This window comes from Lutra lutra, chromosome 16 (assembly GCF_902655055.1).
Source record: "Lutra lutra chromosome 16, mLutLut1.2, whole genome shotgun sequence".
In the NCBI taxonomy this organism is placed as follows: domain Eukaryota; kingdom Metazoa; phylum Chordata; class Mammalia; order Carnivora; family Mustelidae; genus Lutra; species Lutra lutra.
Window position 1 is genome coordinate 42,624,162 of NC_062293.1, and position 21,017 is coordinate 42,645,178.

Here is a 21,017-nt window from a genome sequence, read left to right on the forward strand (position 1 = left end):
AGGACCTAGCCTAGAGGGGGGATGGAGAAGGTAAGAGAATGAATCCTTGTCTGTCCCACCCCCAGGCTAAGAGCCAGGGAACAAGCAGTCCAGTGCCCAGAGTGTTTGAGGAAGCAAGAGAAGGGAGGAGGAGCCTTTGGCTCTGGATGCAGGGGGAGGGTGGTATGGAGGGAGCCCAGGCAGGAGAGCCAACAAGGTTCTCTAACCTCATCCATCCCCCACACCCAAAACACAGGATTCAGTGAACTTGAAGAAATACATTAAATATATTTTATTTAAATAACATTAAACACAGCTAGCTCTTTGTCCGTTGGTCCTGGTGTTGGGGGTAAGGGAGTACTGCAGGTAAAGGGTGAAACAGATTCCAGCTTTCAGTTTCTTAGCTCAGAAATTCCAGCAATCCCTGTAGCTCCTTGCAACCCCTCACAACCTCTGGGATGGACTGCAGAGTCTGGGAAGAGGCATAAAAGGTAGCTTAGTGTCACAAGTCCAAGGCTCCCAGCCCCAGGAAGCACCAACTGGGTCAGAGGGGAGAAAGCAGAAGCCACAGAGAAGCCTGCAACAGTGAGTCAGGCCCAGGGCTCAGCACAAGCTGGGAACCACAGAGATGCTCCTGAGTACTTCCTGGGGCCAAGCCCTATGCCAGGTGCCTTAGCTACATCAACTCCCTCCCTCCTTTACCTCATAAATATGCTGAACAATGTCATCTAGTTTCTTTAACTCCTTGTCAGAGCGCCGAAGATTCTCCTCTAGTATGTTTCTCTAGAAAACAGACAGGATGCATTAAGTCCTACACTCAGAAGAACAGCATAGCTTGTGGGGCAAGGAAAATACTGCAGAGCACTTGCTAGTAGTAGTGGGAAATGGCCCTGAATGGCATGGGAATTCTTACATGGCTCTGGAACTTGACCATGAGTTTTGCCTTCTCATTTTTCATCTCCAGGAACATCACTCTCAATTTGTCCACCTGTAGGTATATCCAGATCAGTAGAGGCACAGCCTAGGGTTCCCGCCAGCTGCCCAGCTCCTCTGCTAACTCTGAATCACCTCTCACCTCTTGGGAGAGCCACACTTTCTCCTGGATCCAGTTAGTAGCCATAGGCTGACAGTCGGGGTTCAGCTGACCTGCTAGAGTCTCTTGGAGCACCTTAGTTTCTGTCTCCGCACGCCGAAGTGAGCGGGTGAGCTGGGTCACCTCCTCTCTAAGGCTCTGGGGACGAGAATGGAGAGATGTCCAGTAGCCCTCAAAGGGCCTCTCTACCCTTATTATCCCATGTGGTGAACAAGAGAAGACCAGGGATCCATTTCCCACTGAATCTGAGATTCTAGCCCTGAGGGACACAGAAGGCGGAGGGCCAGGCATCATACTGAACGTACTATGAGCTCGCCGCTCCTGTCTATCTGCTCTAGGATCTTCTCGTTCTGCTGTTGTATCACTTCCTGGAGCTCCTTTTCATTCTGTGAGGGAAAGGGAGGTAAGAAGCACTGAGAGAGCTGGCTTCTTAGCAGCCCTTGCCAGGAGATAGGATTTAGTGTCTGACCCCTGTCCAGCTCCAATAACACCAACGGATAACACTCCCAATTCTTCCTCTAGGGCTACATCAGGCAAGGCATGTTTCAGTGTTGAGAGAGTTCTGCCAGAGTTCTTGACTTCTAGGTCATCCTGGGAGATGGGTCAGCCCATTGCTAATTCCCAAACGTGTGAAATGTCTGACCCCAGGAAGGGCAAAACTAGGGCAAGGATTGGAAAATCCCCACCACCCAGATTCCTGGAGAGACCATTGCTCCCAATGGGCCAGTAGAGCTGCCCCAGTTCTTCATCGCCCCACTTCTAGGCCCCTCCTTCACCTTGTAGCGCAAGCACAAGGCCTGGTTCAGCTTCTCTATGTCTGCCTCCTTTGCCTTCTGGGCTTCCTGATGCTGTTCTTCCTGGGCCTGTAGCCTTGCCTGCAGATCACAACTAGGGGAGGGACAAATTCAGCATTATTTCTGTCCTCCCAGGTGCTGGCTGGGCCCTGGACATAAGGAGCTGTCTCACGTGACCTGCCCCCTCTGATCAAGACCACGCTCCACTCACATCTTTCGCTGCCGAGTCCTGACAGCTTCCTCTTTAGATTCTTGCAGCAGGGAACATAGGCTTTGAAGCTCCAGAGTCATTGCACCCATTTCTGCCAGGCTCTTCTCCATGCCTGGGATCTCTGAAAGAGCAAGTGCTAGCTGGAAGCAGAGCCCTTGGGCTCTGGAAGGAAGAAGTGTGGGTAGTCATCACCACCACAACTCTTATCCATGTTCCCCACCCATAGGATTTGAATTTCCAGAACACTGCAGATCCCAAAAGGCAGAAATAAAATGAGTCCATATAAAATTGAGGTTTTTAGAGCAAATTACTTCTCACTGTTTTACTCTTTATCATGAGTACCAGATCTAGAAATGAGGCAGGATCCCTGGAGCCCATCCTAACCTGTAGGCTGAAGGGAAACCATTGATGCTACTCGGGTGAAAGCACTCTTGTCACTTCCAAGCAAGGGCACAGGAGATGCTTCTGGCTCTGAAACAAAAAACAACCAAGGTAGAGGGCCCCTCTGGTGACCCAGTAAGGGTCTGCCATAACAGAAGCCAGGACCACAACTCTCCCACCCTTAAATCCCAGGGCCTTTAACCTTCATCTGCCATTGCTGTCAAGACATTTCCCAAGAAGGCGCTGTCAGTAGGCGGAGGGCATTCCTGGGCAGGAGCACAGGCTGTGCTTACCATGGGGGTCTCTGGTTCAGCCTAAGGGTAGAGGAGAAACATGGTCAGCGGCTCTTCAGGCTTAGGGATCTCTTGAACTTCCAGGTACCGAGCAGCCACCTCCTCTGGAATGCTGTTCCATCTACTCTTTTTTTTTTCCTCTATCAGCACCTTCTCAATTAGCTCCTTTCCCAGAATTTAATTCTCTCACAAAAAAAAAAAAAATTAAACACAGAAACCTTCTTAACTTAAATCCCATTTTTAAGCTGCCTTTTCTCTTTCCCCTCCCACCAAGAAAAAGATAGAGAAGCCTATATTTCCCGCCTAAAATTGTCACATCTAGTGACTCCCTACCCCACTACACTCAGTCTTCTTCCTCACCATTCCACCAAAACTTGTTTGGTTCACTAAGGACATCCTTACTTTCAAATTCCACAGACATGTTTCAGCTCTTGTTTTACCTGACCTATTTGATAATCGATGACCATGTTCTTCTTTTAGAAACTTCCTTTTCTTGGGGCGCCTGGGTGGTTCAGTGGGTTAAAGCCTCTGCCTTCAGCCCAGGTCATGATCCCAGGGTCCTGGGATCAAGCCCCACATTGGGTTTTCTGCTCAGCAGGGAGCCTGCTTCCTCCCCCCACCCTCTGCCTGCCTCTCTGCCTACTTGTGATCTCTGTCAAATTAAAAAATAATAATAATAAATCTTAAAAAAAAAAAAAAAGAAACTTCCTTTTCTCAGCTTCTGGGACATGACTTTCTCCTTCATACACACGCCTCATAACTTTCTGACTATTTCTTCTCTTTATCCACAGGTTGTTCCTTAAACTGTTGGACTCCTTTTGGTTCATCCTTGGCCTTCTTTATACTCTAATCCATTCCCTAGGCCTCGCCTTAGGGAACTCCACAAAAACAGCTACTACTACGTGGATGAACTTTCTGTCTCTCTCAAGTAGATTATTTTCCCAATCTCCAGACCCAAAAGCCTGTGAAAAATCTACCAGAACGCTCCATAGTCTACCTGAAATTTAGTTTACATAAGGCTGACCTCACCATTTTCCCTGTCCCATCCCACCAAAAATCTGTTCCTCCTCCAGTTTATGATCCTAGGGCCGGGGGATTGGCAGGGCAGCAAATGACAGCCTGTGGTTCAGATCTGGCCTGCCACCTGTCTTGGTAAATAAGCTTTATTAAAATACAGCCATACATTCATTTACATACTATCTATGGCTGCTTTTGAGCTACAAAGGCAGAGTTGAGTAGTTAAGATAGTGACAACATGGCCAAAAAGACGAAAGTACGATATTGTACTTTATGGGAAAAGTGTGCCACCCCCAGTTCTAGAAGGTATCATCATCTTTCCAGCAATTTAGAGATGACCCTTCACTCTTCCACGTTACTCCTACACCAAATTGGTCACCAGGTTCTATTACTTCTATTTTCTAAATACATATTCAATTCATCCAGTCCACCCTTTCGAACCCTTCTATAATCGCCATTAGTTCAAGCCTCCAGGCCTCCTGTCTACTTCTCTAGTCTTGTCTCCTTGTCATTTTTTTTTTTTTAAGATTTTATTTATTTCTTTGACAGAGACAGATCAGAAGTAGGCAGAGAGGAAGGCAGAGAGAGGAGGAAGCAGGCTCCCCGCTGAGCAGAGAGCCCAATGCGGGACTCAATCCCAGGACCCCGAGATCATGACCCGAACCGAAGGCAGAGGCTTTAACCCACTGAGGCACCCAGGCGCCCCTCTCCTTGTCATTCTTGCCCCATATAGCTTCTATACTGAAAAGCTACTTCCCAGACTCCAAACCTGCCAAATTCCATATGAGCAGGGCCTTATCTTGTTCACCTGTGGCCCCAGCACCTAACCCAGGTCATGTTACAAGGTAGACACTACAAGAAGAGTACACACAGTGCCTCTCTGACTTTCATAGTCAGAAAAGCACTCTCTTGACTTTGCCTAATAGGCCTTCCTGCATAACCCTGCCCCTGCCCCACCCCCACCTTCCAAACCTCAAGACTCTGCCCAAGGATCACCTGCTCTGAGAAGACGTGCTAACTCTCAAAGGTATAACTGATGCTTCCTCCATGAAGACCTCTATCATGATCCCAAGTCAAGATGTCAAGGTTACACCTGTGTTGCCTGCAACACTGTGGATTCTTTCACATTTTCTGTGCTCAGCACACACTAGGGTCAGATCACAAGCACTTCCAAATTTCAGGATCCTGGTTGTACCTTTCAATGTTGAATAAGCTAATTAACTATTCTGAAAGATATCAACAATTTATTGTGTGGTGTGCGCTGTGGGAAAGCCAAAGAAGAAAGGCTAAATTTCTGCTTTTTTTTTTTTTTAAGATTTTATTTATTTGACAAAGAGAGCAAGTTCATAAGTAGGCAGACAGTGTGGGGTGGGGGGAAGCAGGCTCTCTGCTTAGCAGAGAGCCTGATGCGGGGTTCGATCCCAGGACCCTGAAATCATGACCTGAGCCAAAGACAGAGGCTTAATCCACTGAGCCACATAGATGCCCTCTCTTTTTTTTTTTTTTTTTAATATTTATTTATTTGAGAGAGAGAGAAAGAGAGAGGACAAGTGAGTACAGGGGGAGGGCCAGAGTGAGAGGGAGAGAGAGAAAATCTCCAGCAGACTCCACACTGAGTGTGGAGCCCAGCTTGGGGCTTGATCTCATGATCCTGAGATCATGACCTGAGCTGAAATCTAGTCGGATGCTTAACCAACCGAATCACACAGGTGTCCCATCTGCTTTCTTTAAACATCATAATCTAAATGAAGAGAATAGACATCTGAGAGAAACTAATGCAAGTGCAAAAGGAGAGTAAGTTCATGAAGAATACAGCAGGAGATCACTGAGTCCATGTGATTCTGGAACATTTGAAAGAAGTTGAAATAAGGAGGATAAAGAAAGGAAAAGGTATTTCTAGTTTGAAGACAGAGGAAAATGGGCATGGTAACAGCCCAAGTCTGGGTATGATTAGAGACGGGGCATGTATGATTAGAGACATGTGGTATACAGGCAGTCTAGTTGGAGTAAAGTGTTCATAATAGGCAGGAAACAGATGAAAAAAAGGATGACAGGATGAAGTCCTGTAGGTGACTGAAAGTCAGTGAAGGTCAGAGATGGAAGAAGAGTAGCGTTTTAGGAAGACCATTCTGTATGATAAAGATACAACTGGAAAAACTCTCATCAACTAGGAATAGAGGAGAACTTCCTCAACCTACAAAAGCCTGCAGCTAACATCATACTTAAGATCAGGTATGAGGCAAGGATGTCCCCTTTTACCCCTCCCTTTCCATGTAGTGGTGGAAGTTCTAGCTAATGAAGTAGGACAAGAAAAGGAAATAAAAAATCTACAGATTGGGAAGGAAGGAATAAAATTGTCTTTGGTTGAAGATATGATTGGGAAGGAAGAGAAGGAATCCCTGGATCCTACCTTCTCCTTTAGTTTTGCCTGTAAGAAGAGGGTGAGTCTCCGTAGTTGCTCAGTCAGCACCCCTAGCTCTTGGGAATACTGGCGGGTCTTCTCCAGGTGTTGTTCCTGGTTCTCTGCTATGGTGCTAGCCAGGTTAGCCCTGAAATCAGGAAGGAATAGAGAAAACAGCTGAAGACCAGGCAACCTTCTCTGAACTCTTCTCCCAAATCCCCACACAGAGCTTCATTCAAAAAGGAAACATGGGGCGCCTGGGTGACTCAGTCAGTTGGGTGTCTGACTCTTGATTTCAGCTCAGGTCATGATCTCAGAGTCCTGGGATCCAGCCCGGCCTCAGCCTCTGCACTCAGTGTGGGGTCTGCTGTCCCTCCCTCTAGTTCTCCCCCTTCTCATACTCTCATTCTCTCTCTCTCTCTTTCGAATGGATAAATAACATCTTTAAAAAAAAAAAAAAAAAGAGGAAAACAAGAGGTTCTTGGATCATGTCACAGTCTCCTTGAAGACTGCAGTTTCCGAAGTGCTCCGAGGAAGCATAAACACTTAGTAGGTGAAGCACAGAAAGGTAGAAATCTTACTTCAGGTTCTCCACAGTGTCCTTGAGGTCCTCACACTGCAGGCTGCGCTCCCGGAGTGCTTCCAGCGTGGTTTTCAACTGACACTCCACCTGGCCCAGCTCTAGGTGAGCAACCTGATTCTCTTGGTCTGCAAACTGGGGACACAGGAAAAGGAAGGAAGGCAAGGGGCGAGAGAGGGAGGGGGTGAGAATGAGCTAAGTGGGAAATTTCAGAGCCCTGGGAACAGAGGCTCTTCCTGGTCCCCAGCCTCAAACATCACCAGCACAGCATCAGGTAAGAGGCACACTACTCCCGGCTCCCCTGCCCCCAGCCATGTTCCTCACCTCCAGGGTCTCCTTCAGGTCTTGGACCTCCTTGGCCAAGACGGCCTGTTGCTGCTGCAGCTCTGCCTGCGTGTGTTTTAGTGCCGCCGCTTCCTTTTGCCATCTGCCAGAGACCTTCTGTTAGATCCCAGCCATCCTACACCCTGGGTGCCGACTGCCACCACAACCCGATAGTGACTCACTGAGTAGCCTGCTCCTCATTGCTCTGGGTCAGCTGGCAGAGCAACTCATCCTTCATGGCCAGGTCCTGGGTACAATGGGCATGCTGACTCTGTAGCTCTTTTAGCTGACTCTCCATGCTGGCCAGACTCTGCAGCTGAGCCCGGAGATCTAAACCAAAAGTATCCTAATGACACTATGTAGTCATCAGGCCCAAACCTCTCTATTCTTCTGCTCTGAAAAAAATGCTCCACAGCACTTCCTTGCTCTACTGCCATACGCCAGGCTTCAGCAGGGCACAGGGCTTGTTCATGTATGTATGTGTACGTACACACACGTACACACACACACACACACACACACACACACACCCCTACCTGTTGCTAGGCGACTATTTTCCAACTCCAGTTGTTCTATTAGGCCTTTGCAGTCCTCTAAATGGGTAGTAGCTTGTTCCAGGTCCCTGGAAACCTAGGAAGAAAAGATAGATTTTTCTCCTATGGTTCTTCCTGAATCAGGAATCCTAGGACTCAGCCCAGCTTCTCTTTCTGGACAGAACAGCAAAGCACCTTGCTTCTGGGCAGCAACACTGCAGAAATAAGGTCCCCAGTAAAAAGGAGAAAGAGGAGAAAAGTAGCTGAAGAAGGTACTAAAGAGAAAAGGAAACAACTGGGCCCAAAGCCATCTATAGTGAAAGGACCTGGCTGGTCTCCAAACCCAGAGGAGAAAAAGGACACAACCAGGGAAAGAGGCTAATGATACCACTCATTAGAAAGGCCTTCTACAGAGGAGGAGGAGGAAACCAGGCCTAAGAAGTCCCCACTTCTGGTTTGTACCTGCTGCTTTTCCTCAATTGCAGCATCACGTTCCTGCAGGGTCTGCCGGCTCTTGGCTTTGAGTTTCTCTGTGAGTTGTTGAGACCGGCTCAGCAAGGCTGTCCATGCTACACACTAGCAGGGGAAGCAAGCAGGTCAGGAGAGCACATTCGAGGCAGGGCTCCTCGAGGAGTGGGCTGGGAGTAAAGGGTGATATAATGGCCCCAAATACTCACATCCAACTGCATGGATATCCAGTCCTGTTGTAGGTTTGAAGTCAGACTCGCCGTCTGCTGAGCCACCTCTTTCTGCTCAGCATGAAGCCCAACCTACACAAGAAGGATTGCCTACAGAGATGGCCCCTTCCCTCTGGATACAACAGAGTGCGGGGATATGGCCATCCTCCCGGTGTGTCAGCTTAGATCCCAGGAAAAAAAATGCCTTCAAATTACCAGCTGGGCCTGGGTCTCCTTCAAAAGGCCTCTGAAGTCCCCGGTGGATGCCAGGTCCTGTTCCAGCTGGCTGATGCGCTGGCTGGCATGTGCACAGAAAGCCTCTAGCACAGCCTCAGCCTGTTGAGGGAAGAGGGCAAGTGACTCTGTGTTCCTGCAGGAACCCTGAGGAAGAGACCTCCCACATCCAGGAACAAAGGCCTGGCACCTTACCGCGTCCTTGCCTCTAAGGGCCATTTCCTCTTTGTGTTTTGCCTCCTCCCTTTCTGCTTTGAGGCTCTGGAGCCTTGCCTTCAACTTCTTCAACACGTCACAACAGCAGGAGACCAGGGTTTCTGCATGCCGAGACTACAAGATAAGAATCAGACACCGCAGTTAGGTTCCTTTTTTTGAACTTTCAGTCTCACTGGAGTGCCTTCACCTTCGTGCTGCTTACCTCCTGACTCACGGCAGTTTTATCTTCCTCTAAGTGCAACAGAGATAGATGAAGCAAGGATATCAGCTCTTTAGAAGCCAGCACCCACGACTGCTGTAAAGGGAAAGGTGGTTAGGTTAGACCAGAGACCAAATAAAGTCACTAAGCCGGAACTAATAACCAAGGGCACTGAGAGGGGAAACCAGACCCCAGTTTCAAGCTCCCAATAGGAAGACAGTCACCATCTGCTAACCACCCAGGACTCTCCATTCTTTTTTTTTTTTTTAAGATTTATTTATTTGAGAGAGAGAGATCACAAGTAGGCAGAGAGGCAGGCAGAGAAAGAGAGAGGGAAGCAGGCTTCTGCTGAGAAGAGAGCCCGATGTGGGGCTCGATCCCAGGACCCTGGGATCATGACCTGAGCCGAAGGCAGCGGCCCAACCCACTGAGCCACCCAGGCGCCCCAAGACTCATTCTTGATCGTCACAGGACACACAGAGATGGTAAAAAGGCAATCAGTACTTACCATGACCTTCCTGGCCTGCTGAAGAGCCTGTCTGATCTCTTGGCTCTCCTGAAGATGCTGAGGTTTCTTACTTATCTAGTCAGAGAAACAAAAGTGTGCCCTTTGCAGAGGCAACATGCCCCACCAGCGCCACATTCCCGCTCCCATCTGCCAAGATCCAGGAGCCTCTCCTATGAAAAGCAGGAGCAAGGCTCACAGCTCGAGGAAGCGGAGTCAGAAAAAAATCCAGAGGTACATAAAAAATTCCTTTTCAAAATAACCTTTTTTCTAACTATAAGGATGACATGTGTTTAAAGGTTTATAAAAGTTTGGAAATATAGAGTGAATAAAATGGAAAAAGAAGCCATTAATAATTTCACCATCTGGAGCAATGATTTTTTTTTTTTTTAAGATGTAATTTATTTATTTGAGAGACAGCAAGCATTAAGTGGGGAGAGGGACAGAGGGAGAAGGACAGGGCCAAGCAGACTCCCTGCTGACCTCGGATCCAGACCCAGACTCTATCCCAGGACCCTGAGATCATGATCTGAGCAGAAATCAAGAGTTGGCCGCTTAACCAATTGACCCGCCCAAGGACCCCTAGAGCAATGATTCTTAACCAACAGTATAGCAACTACCCTGAAAGATTTCACTATAATGCCACACCAGAGATTTTCTAGCTATAGGGATTTGCTGTAACTGAGGAGTATATTATTTCCCTCAGGTGTCAGGGAGATTACTGATTTAGAAAGAAACTACCATATTTAGGGGGCCTGGGTGGCTCAGGTCATGATCCTGGGGTCCTGGGATCAAGCCCTACATCGGGCTCTCCCTGCTCTGCCTGCCACTCCCCTTGCTTATGCTCTATCAAATAAATAAAATCTTGAAAAAAGAAACTACCCTATTCAATAAATTCTAAGATGATTATCTTTTTATATAATAGTGCCACTGAAATTGGGATGCATCTGAATATGCACAACTAAGATTATAACATAAATAAACGTGGGGGCCTGGTTCTATTACTTAATTTCATTATATTAATGTTATTTAACCCTGAGTTTATATTCACTCTCTTCACTGAAATAGCCTGAGACTGGAACATCTGCTTTAGGGGAACCTATCAAAGTAGAGTACACTCATTTTTAACTTCTGCTGATACTTTACCTCACCTTGAAGCCTTTCAGAAATTATCTAAACTCTGATTTCCTTTCTTTTTTTTTATTTCCTTTCTTTAAAAGCTATGTTTATGTTATACTTCCTTTCCATGTTATTAAAAACTCTTCATAAGCATACTTTAAAATTATGTTGCGGGGCACCTGGGTGGTTGTTGGTTGGTTAAGCATCTGCCTTTGGCTTAGGTCATGATCTCCAGGTCCTGAGATCTAGCATCCGCTCCCTGCTCAGTAGGGAGTCTGCTTCTCTCTCTCTCCCTCAGCCCCTCCCCACTGCTCATTCTCTCTCTCTCTCTCTCTCAAATAAACATCTTTAAATAAATAAATAAATAAAATTACATTGCAGAATATCCCATCTTATGGTGTACCACTATTTTTCATTTCATTTTTTCATCATTTCGAAAAAAGCTACTGTCTTTATGCAGCATTTTTTTTTTTTTTTTAACTCTTAGGATACATCCCTAGAAGTGGAACTACTGGGTCAAAAAGTCTGAATTGCTTTAACGGTCTTACTTAAACTACTTTCAAAAAAGGTTGAACCAATTTATACACCCTACCGACAATGGGACAATACTTACCAGTATTATCTATTTTATTTTTTGCCATTTTGTGAGACGAAAATAGTTTTAATTTCATTTAATTTCATTGTTTTAATTTGTAATTCTCTTAATTTCTAGTAATCTTCTCAAATATTTCTTAGTCATTTTTCTCATTCTCTGTCTATGCGTTATCTTAGTGCAGATAAAAATTAGTATGCTGTGTAGAGTGGAAAAGTATGATCTTGAGACAGCAGAGCCATACAAAGACTCAGGTTCTGAGAGAAAAGCCCAGAAATGTCATTACTGCTGAAAGGCAGCCATCATCTGAGACAAAACCTGTGGGAGCAGCAGTGCTGAGTCATGATGTTACAGCAGTCTGGATTTAAGGGGACAGAGCTTGTGGCATTCGCTGCTCACCTCCCCCGCAGAGCGGCCATTATTCCCCACCACATCGTGTGTGGTAAGGCCCACAGCACTCTGTGAGCCCCGGGCAGGGCACGCATGCTCCTCAGAGCGGGGCAGTCAGGCAAGTGATGAGATTAGTGTGAAGGAGGCAGCCAAGCGGGAAGGACAGGACACTGCGATGGGGAATAGGGAATGGCGGCAGGTGCTGTCACTGCCCCTCTTTGGCTTTGGCTCAGTGGCCTCCAAAGGGATTTGGCAAGCTTCAGGGAAAGAGAGGGGAAGGAGGTCAGGATTTTGGCAGAAAGTAAAGTTGAGGATATTTTCAACCCCAGGTCTCTGGGCATTTGGAGACCAGCTCTTCTTAGCAGCAGCTACCCGTTATCTCAAAGGACACAAGACTGAGGCACTCAATTCCTTCCCTGGACACCATTCCCTTCCTTTCTCAACCTGTGCTATCACAACCAGAATGCTCTAGAATAGTGGTCTTTGAACTGTTTTCCTCTCATATCTCACAGAATAACCTTGATAGACTGACTACTCTTTTTTTTTTTTTTAAAGATTTTATTTATTTATTTGACAGAGAGAGAGATCACAAGTAGACAGAGAGAGAGAGAGAGGGAAGCAGGCTCCCTGCCGAGCAGAGAGCCCGATGCAGGACTCGATCCCAGGACCCTGAGATCATGACCTGAGCCGAAGGCAGTGGCTTAACCCACTGAGCCACCCAGGTGCCCTAGACTGACTACTCTTAAGTTTAAAATGTTATAAAGGCTGTAATTTTAACCATGTTATAAATATTGATAGTTTGAGGGGCGCCTGGGGGAAGTGGGAGAGGGAGAAGCAGGCTTCCCGCCAAGCAGGGAGCCTGATGCAGGGCTCGATCCCAGGACCCTGGGATCATGACCTGAGCTGAAGGCAAACACCCAACTGACTGAGCCATCCAGGGGCCCCCAAAATAAAATATATTTAAAAGAAAAAAAGATCAGAAATTTGGGGGCCCCTGGGTGGCTCAGTCGATTAAGCATCTGACTCTTGATTTCAACTCAGGTCATGATTTCAGGGTGGTGAGATCAAGCCCTGCGTTGGGCTTTACTCTCAGTGGGGAGTCTGCTTCTCTCCTTCTCGCTCTCCCTCTGCCTCTGCATGCATGCACATTCTCCCTCTCAACTAAATAAATCTTTAAAAAGAGTCAGAAATTTTTTATCATCCCTTTTCTTCCTTGAACCTTGTATTTTTACACTCAGAATTTTATCTTCATGTAATATATTTTAAGTCTATAATATATTAAGTCTATTATTAATCAATATCTCTGCAACAGAAGTCCATTTAACCCAGTAACATTTTATTGGGAATAATCTATTAATAAAAAGGACAGCAATTCCCTCCCCTTATTAACTCATGTGTCTGTGGATTACTATAATTCCTACACTAAGACATGCCTCAGCAACAATTCTATGCTAATTTTCCTTTCTTTTAGATGTAAGAACTGAGAATCTGCTTCACATAAGTAATGAGAATAAGTAGGAATGGAGGAAGAAAAGACCCAATTCTAGGCGCTCCTTTGGAGAAACATGCCAAAAATCTCAATAGTGAACTTCGGTCAAAATTTTTAATAATCCACATGATGTGTTACGTTACCATTGCAGCCATTTGCTTTCTCAGCATGTACACAAAGATTTTCTCTTGTCCTTTGATTGCTATTCCCTGACAATGTAAGATTCAGGATAGGTCGTGAATATGCTGCTCTTTAGTAAAGTAGGAAAGGGCCATTGAGAATGGGGAAGTAGGAAAGAAAAAAATTAGTTAAGAATACATATGTGGTGATTCACAGACCTGTACCCCTGGGGTAATAATACATTATATGTTAATAAAAAATTAAAATTAAAAAAAAAAAAAGAGTACATGTGAAAGATGAACATCTAGAAACTGACTCCTTTAAAACTTTCCTTGCTTATATTCCCTTGGAAAATGACTATGTATCCCAGGGGTATAGTGAGTACCCACAGCTCTAAGGGATTTTCCAGATCCTCAGCTTTTATACATATTTTAAAGAAGAGGGCCCACCGGGAGGAACCTTCTTACCCCACTGGGAGATGTGTCAGTCTGTGTGCTGTTGTCCCGAACCTCTGAGTGAGGGACAGTCAGCTGGCTCTTCCAGTCCCGCAGCTGGCGGGAGAGAACCTCCAGGAGGATGAGAGAGTTCAGCAGGTTATCTTCTAGGTCATGTCGAGATAAGGCAGTTAGATCCGGAGGACGGTTGCTGCAGCAAGAAAAGAACATGAGGAGAAGAAAGAAAGGGTGAGGGGAGGGGAGCAGCAGGTCCTGGTTAATGGAGCCCAGGGGCACAAAGATACAGGGACACTTACCCCCATAGGAGGTGCTCTGTCTCAGAAGTACCATCCTTGATATCCGCTGGGCCTGTCTGTGAGGTGTTTGTACTCTTTTCCTGTGCTGCTGGGGGAGTAAACCAAGTCCCCACCGAGCAAGTAGGGAAAGGGGTAGTACTAATCGCAGCATCCCGAAGCACAGAGGGGAGGGATAAGCTCTGGCGGAGATTTTCCAGCATAATCGAAGTATTTACATCCTTTTCCAGCCAGGCCAGTGGGGACATCCAAGGCCCTGTATCAGAGATGAGAACCCTACCAGCATCTTCTACTGCTGGGTCTGGAGCTGCCTGGGATTCCATCTCTCCTGGATTTGGAGTTAGGCATGTGGATGGAGTATCTCCCATATTTGAGACAAGTGCTTGATCTCCTAACTCAACCTTCTCAGGGAGTGTGGGAAAGCTAAGTTCTCTTTCCTCTACAGATCTGTGCTCTTCAATTTCCTCCCCTGGGTCCACATGACTGGCAGGGAAATCTGCTGCTAAGGCAGTTGAAGGGGAGATCCAGAGCATGGAGGAAGGCAAGAAGATATTACTTTCCGAAGGGACTAAGTCCTCAACCACAGCCTCAGTCCTACCACCCCTAAGGGTTTCTTTGGAGCAGTGTGGCTGTTGCTCTGAACAGGGAATTGGTAGACACTCCAAGATATGGGATGGAGGATACGGAAATGTAGGTTTATCAGGCATAGCGGGAACAACTTCTGAAAAGCTGTCTTCTTTGCAGGCTGCCACCCCTTCTCTTAGCAGATCTCCTGGCCTCAGAGGCTCATCTGGAGAGATGCTGTTTGTCTCTGTCATAGTATCTAAATGAGCTTCAAGTGTAACGTCTTGCTGTTTTCTCACTGGAGAGGGTACAAGGACCATGGTTTTAACCACATTGTCCAGTGGATCTACAGCTTCCTCAGATATTTTGGGAGTAGAGTTGGTTTGGGGATTCAGATCTAGGGGCTGCTCAACTGATTCATGCTGACAAGGATCTTTTAGCCACTTTGAGGGATGGGTGAACTGTTCTGAAGGGGAATCAGTCCTCTTGGCATTGATAAAATTGGGTGGAGATGCGGTGTTGCTGCCTTCCTGCCAAAGAAAACAAAAGGAGGTGACCAAGGCAGTCAATTCAGGTTCCCAACATATAATTATGGGTACAGAATATTGTCTGAACTCAAAGGAAGAGTTTTCATTACCTCTGTGTAGGTAAAATTTGGCTAAGTCTTGCTGCTCACTAAAGAAACCCTAAACTAAACCCTGACTAAAGCTGGGAAACCAACTTAGATCTTTGCAAGTGAACAAGCCTACAATATAAACAAGGCTGAGATAATCTATATCCTGGGGAGAAGGTAGCTTGAATGTTACCCACTTGTCTCCAATCCTAACTCCAACCCACTTTTAGAGGAATGGGTAGGAAGGATCTCTAGGTAAGCTCTGCCAGACTCTAGAGTTGCTCCAAGATTTTCCCTCTTCTGGGATAGATGAGAAATTGGGGACCAGAGTTAGTGTACTGTCTTGCTGGGGACCACAGAAATCTATGGACCCTAGGAAAAAGGGCAACGTCAACCTGAAGTAGTGACCTAGTCTCCTTGGCCTCAAGAGCTGAGAGTGTCCTGAAACACATGGGATGAACCCATTTAACCCTTGGGATTTTTAGAGCTCTAACCTTTACAGCAGAGGAAAATGAAGAGCAGAGACTTCCTCCTGGTGCCTCATAAAGGACTGATAACCCCCCACATGCTGGTTCACAGCAATAAAGATTACTGTGCCTTCTACCACCTGCAGGGTTGCTGGTCCTGAGACTCAATGAACAAGAAAAGGAAAATATGACTGTACTTAAATGGATCTAATAGCCACAGAAAGGACAAATCCTAAGATAGTTAGAAAAAGTAGACCCTAACAAAACAGCTGATAGAAGAAACAGATGACAATGGAAGAAGATTTGAGTACAACAACACACATATACAAAGACCTTCTGGAAATAGTAAAAAGTACTTTTAAACAAAAAATTCAGCCAACTGAATTAAAAGAGGATAGTACAATACACACACACAAAGCCCTTATGGAAATAATAAATATTACTTTAAATTTAAAAATTCAATAAGGGCGCCTGGGTGGCTCAGCGGGTTAAGCCGCTGCCTTCGGCTCAGGTCATGATCTCAGGGTCCTGGGATCGAGCCCCGCATCGGGCTCTCTGCTCAGCGGAGAACCTGCTTCCTCCTCTCTCTCTGCCTGCCTCTCTGCCTGCTTGTGATCTCTCTCTGTCAAATAAATAAATAAATAAAAATTTAAAAAAAAAAATCTTTAAAAATTCAATAAAATGAATTGAAAGACAATGATCAGAGTAGAGGTTGGAATTACTGGCCTGGATCAAGTGGAAAAGTATCTTAAAGCAAAGACAAAAATACAAAGAAATATAAACCTTAGGGAAGACCTAAAAGAATTGGAAGATAAATCCAGTAAATCTAACATGTGAAGAAAAAAAGTTCCATGAAGAAATTAACAAATTTTATAATTAACAATATTTGATTATTAACAAATCAACAAATATTATAATTAACAAATATTATAAGAAAGTTCCTCCAAGGTAAAGAAAGACCAGAGTTTGCATATTGAAATGGCTTACCAAGTTCCAAGCAAGACTGTTAAGAAAAAATAAAATTACTGAAGTATATAAGGAAGATAAAACTATTTCAGAAGCTTGAGATAGAAAGACCAATTATTTACCCCAAAAAAACCCAAAAAAACAAAAAATCAGACATACATGAAATCTCTCATTTACATCAGTGGATAAAACTTTAAAACATAAGGTTAAGCTAAAAAGGGCTTCTGATATTCTGGCAATTTGCTGACCGAGTGTTGATTACAATGACAGGTGCTTCATACAAATTTGTTAAGTTGTATATTTTATGTACTTTCACACATTTTATTTCAGTTTTTTTTTTTAAGATTTTATTTATTTACTTATTTGTCAGACGGAGAGAGCACAAGCAGGGAGAGTGACAGGCAGAGGCAGAGAGAGAAGCAGCCTCCTGGCTTAGCAAGGATCCAAGGACTCCGGGATCATGACCCGAGCCAAAGGCAGTGGCTTAACGGACTGAGCCACCCAGGCATCTCTTTATTTCAGTTTTTTGGGTTTTTTTTTTTCAGTTTTTAAAGGTTTTTCTTTCAAAGTGCTTTAAAGGAAAAGTAGAAAATAAAGTGGTGACAAAGAGACATGAGGTAAAAGCAAACAAAGAGCAAAAACAGCAATATTAGTAAGGTTAGGGCACTATCGTAATAAAACATAAATGAAGATATGAAATAAAAAACATAAATCAGTATGCAATAGATAGCTCAGAAACTAAATAAACAAACCAAAGACTCAGAGATGTAAACGTGCACTTACAGTTTTTGCTGTGTTTATCAAGTTCCTATTCATTTTTTTTTTAAAAATCACTTATGGAAAAAATATTTGAAAATCTTAAAACTAGTAATATATAATATATAAAGAACTCTTACAATTCAACAACCACAACACAATAACCCAATTTAAAAATGGGCAAAAAGGGGCTCCTGGGTGGCTCAGTGGGTTAAGCCTCTGCCTTCAGCTCAGGTCATAGTCTCAGGGTCCTGGGATCGAGCCCCACATCAGGCTCTCTGCTCAGTGGGGAGCCTGCTTCCCCCTCTCTCTCTGCCCGCCTCTCTGCCTACTTGTGATCTGTCAAATAAATAAAATCTTTTTTAAAAATGGGCAAAAAATTGGGGTGCCTGGGTGGCTCAGTTGGTTAATCGACTGCCTTAGGCTCAGGTCATGATCCTGGAGTCCTAGGATCGAGTCCCACAGGGAGCCTGCTTCTCCCTCTGATCCTTCCCCCTTCTCATGCTCTCTCTCTCATTCTCTTTCAAATAAACAAAATCTTTTAAAAAAATGGACAAAAAAATTGAAAATAGACATTTCTTTTTTTTTTTTTTTAAAGATTTTATTTATTTATTTGACAGAGAGAAATCACAAGTAGGCAGAGAGGCAGGCAGAGAGAGAGGCGGGAGCAGGCTCCCTGCTGAGCAGAAAGCCCGATGTGGGGCTCCGAACCCAGGACCTGGGATCATGACCTGAGCCGAAGGCAGCGGCTTAATCCACTGAGCCACCCAGGCGCCCCGAAAATAGACATTTCTTGATGTAATACATACAAATGACCAACAAGTACATGAAAAGATCCTCAACATCACTAATCATTAAGGAAATGCAAATAAAAACCACAATGATATAACACCTCACACCCATTAAAATGGCCACTATAAAAAACAAAACAAAAAGTACCAAGTGTTGGTGAGGATGTAGAAAATTACTTTAAAGATTTATTTATTGGGCACCTGGGTGGCTCAGTGGGTTAAGCCGCTGCCTTCGGCTCAGGTCATGATCCCAGGTCCTGGGTTCAAGCCCCACATCGGGCTTTCTGCTCAGCGGGGAGCCTGCTTCCTCCTCTCTCTCTGCCTGCCTCTCTGCCTACTTGTGATTTCTCTCTGTCAAATAAATAAATAAAAATCTTAAAAAAAAAAAAATTTATTTATTTATTTGAGAGAGAGAGACAGAGAGAGAGCACAAGTACACACATGGGAGAGCAGGGAAAGGGAGGCAGGTACTCTTTTTTTAACCTAGACTGTACTAATATGGTAAATTACAATTAAATAAAATTTATTTTATTTTTAATTTTAAAATATTTTATTTTATTTTATTTATTTGACAGAGACAGACACAGTGAGAGAGAGCATGCAAGTATGGGGAGCGGGGGAGTTGGTGGGAGAGGGAGAAGCAGGCTTTCTGATGTGCAGGGAGCCCAATGTAGGGCTTGCTCCCAGGACCCTGGGATCCTGACCTGAGCCAAAGGCATCCACTTAACTGACTGAACCACCCAGGCTCCCCTAAAAGTCAAAATTTAGGTCCTCAGTCATAATAACTACCTTTCAAGCGCTCAACAGCTACAAAACTCATGGCCACCATACTGGACAACACATATTATCAAACATTTCCTTCAACCCAGAAAGTTTTGGGTGGGTTTTTTTTTTGTTTTTTTTTCCTTTAAAGATTTATTTATTTATTTGAGAGAGAGAAAGAGAGAGAGAGAATGAGGGTGAGCGAGCAGAGGGAGGGGCAGGAGAGGGAGTGGGGAAGCAGACTGCAGAGCCAACATGGGGCTCAATCTCATGATCCTGAGAGGACAACCTGAGCTGAAACCAAGAGTCAGATGCTCAAATGACAGCCCCCCACCAGAAAGTTCTACTGGCCAGTAAGTGTTTTTAAGAAAGGCCACTACCTTTATACATATGTTATTTAGGAAGTCTCTGTTTTTACATATTCTTCTTTCCTCCTCTAACCTATTTAATTTATATTGTATCTCAAAAATAATTCAGACTCCAAAGGAGCAGCGGAATGGCTTAGTGGGTGGAGCATGCAACTCTTGAACTTGGGGTCCTGAATTCAAGCCCCACTTTGGGTATGGAGCCTACTAAAGAAAAAATAAAAATAACTAAAAATAGGAACACTTGGGTGGCTCAGTCTGTTTATCGACTGCCTTCAGCTCAGGTCGTGATCCCAGAGTCCTGGGATCGAGTTTCCCATTGGGCTCCTTGCTCAGCAGGAAGCCTGCTTCTCTCTCTGCCTCTGCCTGCCACTCTGCCTGCTTGTGCTCTCTCTCTGACAAATGAGTAAATTAAAAATATATTTAAAAAAATCAACTAAAAATAAAAATGTTACAAATAATTTAGTCTGCATGAAAAAGGGCAGATAGAGGTTAATGAGATACCAAATCATAGAAAAGAAAAAGGAAGCAAATCTTCCTATTTCAAGGAGTAACAGTAGCTATATCTGATGATCAAATTTGACCCTGAGCTCTCTAGAAGCCAGAGCAAGAGGGAAAATATGGTAGACTACCTAGTTCTCCTTATCAGAAAGAAAAAGGATAGCAATTTCTTTAGGAAGACAAGTATCCCAGGCAGTTAAGTTCTAAAAGAAATTTCTTTAAGGAATTTTATAGAGGGGTCAATCTCCTTCCTTGGCAAGTTTTTACAACAACTGAAAAGCAGTTTCCACGTGCTACTTCTCTCAAGACTTTTGAAAAAAGTACAACTCAGTGAGGGCAATTCTACATGGGGTTAGTTTAAAAGAAGTCTGTCCAGGTACCCTGCCTTCTAGTGGGGTAACTTGATCCCAGGAAGAGTTCTGGCAACCTCTTGGAATGAACGTGGATATTGCCTCCCTGTGGCAGCTGACTGATCCCTACGTGTGAGCCCACATTAGCGGGAGAACCACTAATCAAAGTGATAGTGTTTCTCAGTAGTTTGGTAAGGGTTTAACGGGGGAGGAGGTGATAAAAACTAACAGCTAAATAGAGGTCTGGGTTCCCCGTGGATTTCCTTTAACCACCCTAGGGCACCTCTCTGTTGGCCTGAATAGCTGTAAATGGATGTCACTAAGGCAGAAGACTTCATTATCCTTATTAATTACGTTCCAGCCTTGGCCCTCTGTTCCTCTGAGCTCTCGACCTCGGCGAAGAGCCCAGTCGAGAAGCCAGCCAGGCGAATCTCACCTGCAATCCCAGCTTGCACAGTGATGAGGTCGGCGAGTAGCCTATCGGGGGCCCTTTTCCAGAGTTGGTGAGGGCACCGGGCTGCAGAAGTTCTCGGAGAGGAGTTCTCATAGCTGGTTTTCCCTGAGAAAGCAGAGTGTGAGAAAGCCTGGGCTGGGCCAGGCCGGGTCCTCTTCCCTCTCTAAGAAGCTCCTGGGGCAATAGAAGAGTAGACTTCCACCGCAGCCGCGCTTAAGCGGCAGGACCGGTAATAGACCACACACACACACCCCCTTCCCCAGGTTCCCCTCGACCCAGCTTTCCAGGACACTCGGCGCTGCGGCGTCCCGCCCCAAAGCCCCGACCCAGCTCTCTCCGTCCCTGAGGTTCTCTTGCTCACCGGTTGGGGCGAAGGCGACAGGCTAACGTTCAGTTTTTTCACCCGCCACATTTTCACCACAGAACGCGCAGCGATCACCTCCCAGACCCAAAAGCAGACGCCATGTTCACCCGCCGTCTTTATTTGAAACTGCGCCGCGCCTCTCGATTGGCTGCGAGGGCCTAGGCAGCAG

At 45.2% G+C, this 21,017-nt stretch overlaps 1 protein-coding gene across 2 annotated transcripts; it reads right to left on the reverse strand.

Moving 5' to 3' along the window:
* Positions 1-256: 256 nt before the first annotated feature.
* On the reverse strand, positions 257-21,017 carry SPAG5 (sperm associated antigen 5). Of its 2 annotated transcripts, none has more exons than XM_047706791.1 (24): positions 20,846-21,017; positions 20,467-20,589; positions 13,899-14,989; positions 13,615-13,792; positions 9,441-9,515; positions 8,936-9,028; positions 8,713-8,847; positions 8,500-8,619; positions 8,284-8,376; positions 8,069-8,182; positions 7,610-7,703; positions 7,256-7,403; positions 7,074-7,176; positions 6,751-6,884; positions 6,179-6,317; positions 2,661-2,772; positions 2,462-2,548; positions 2,078-2,198; positions 1,849-1,960; positions 1,378-1,458; positions 1,055-1,210; positions 893-967; positions 682-762; positions 257-451 (listed from the first exon to the last, which is right to left on the reverse strand). In XM_047706791.1, exons 1-24 carry the CDS (start codon positions 20,894-20,896, stop codon positions 380-382), a joined length of 3,588 nt encoding a protein of 1,195 aa, XP_047562747.1. In that variant the 5' UTR covers positions 20,897-21,017; the 3' UTR covers positions 257-379. The 2 variants fall into 2 exon arrangements, with proteins under 2 accessions (XP_047562747.1, XP_047562748.1); XM_047706792.1 differs by having other exon boundaries at positions 20,467-20,579; positions 20,846-21,016.

Bases quoted from the DNA above. Each gene is read 5' to 3' on its own strand.
- SPAG5 (XM_047706791.1), bottom strand. From the start codon at position 20,896: ATGTGGCGGGTGAAAAAACTGAACGTTAGCCTGTCGCCTTCGCCCCAA. The intron at 9,516-13,614 runs GTAAGAAGGTTC...TTCTCTGACTAG, and splicing joins CTGACACATCTCCCAGTGGG to ATAAGTAAGAAACCTCAGCA. The intron at 8,848-8,935 runs GTAAGCAGCACG...CTTATCTTGTAG, and splicing joins AAACTGCCGTGAGTCAGGAG to TCTCGGCATGCAGAAACCCT.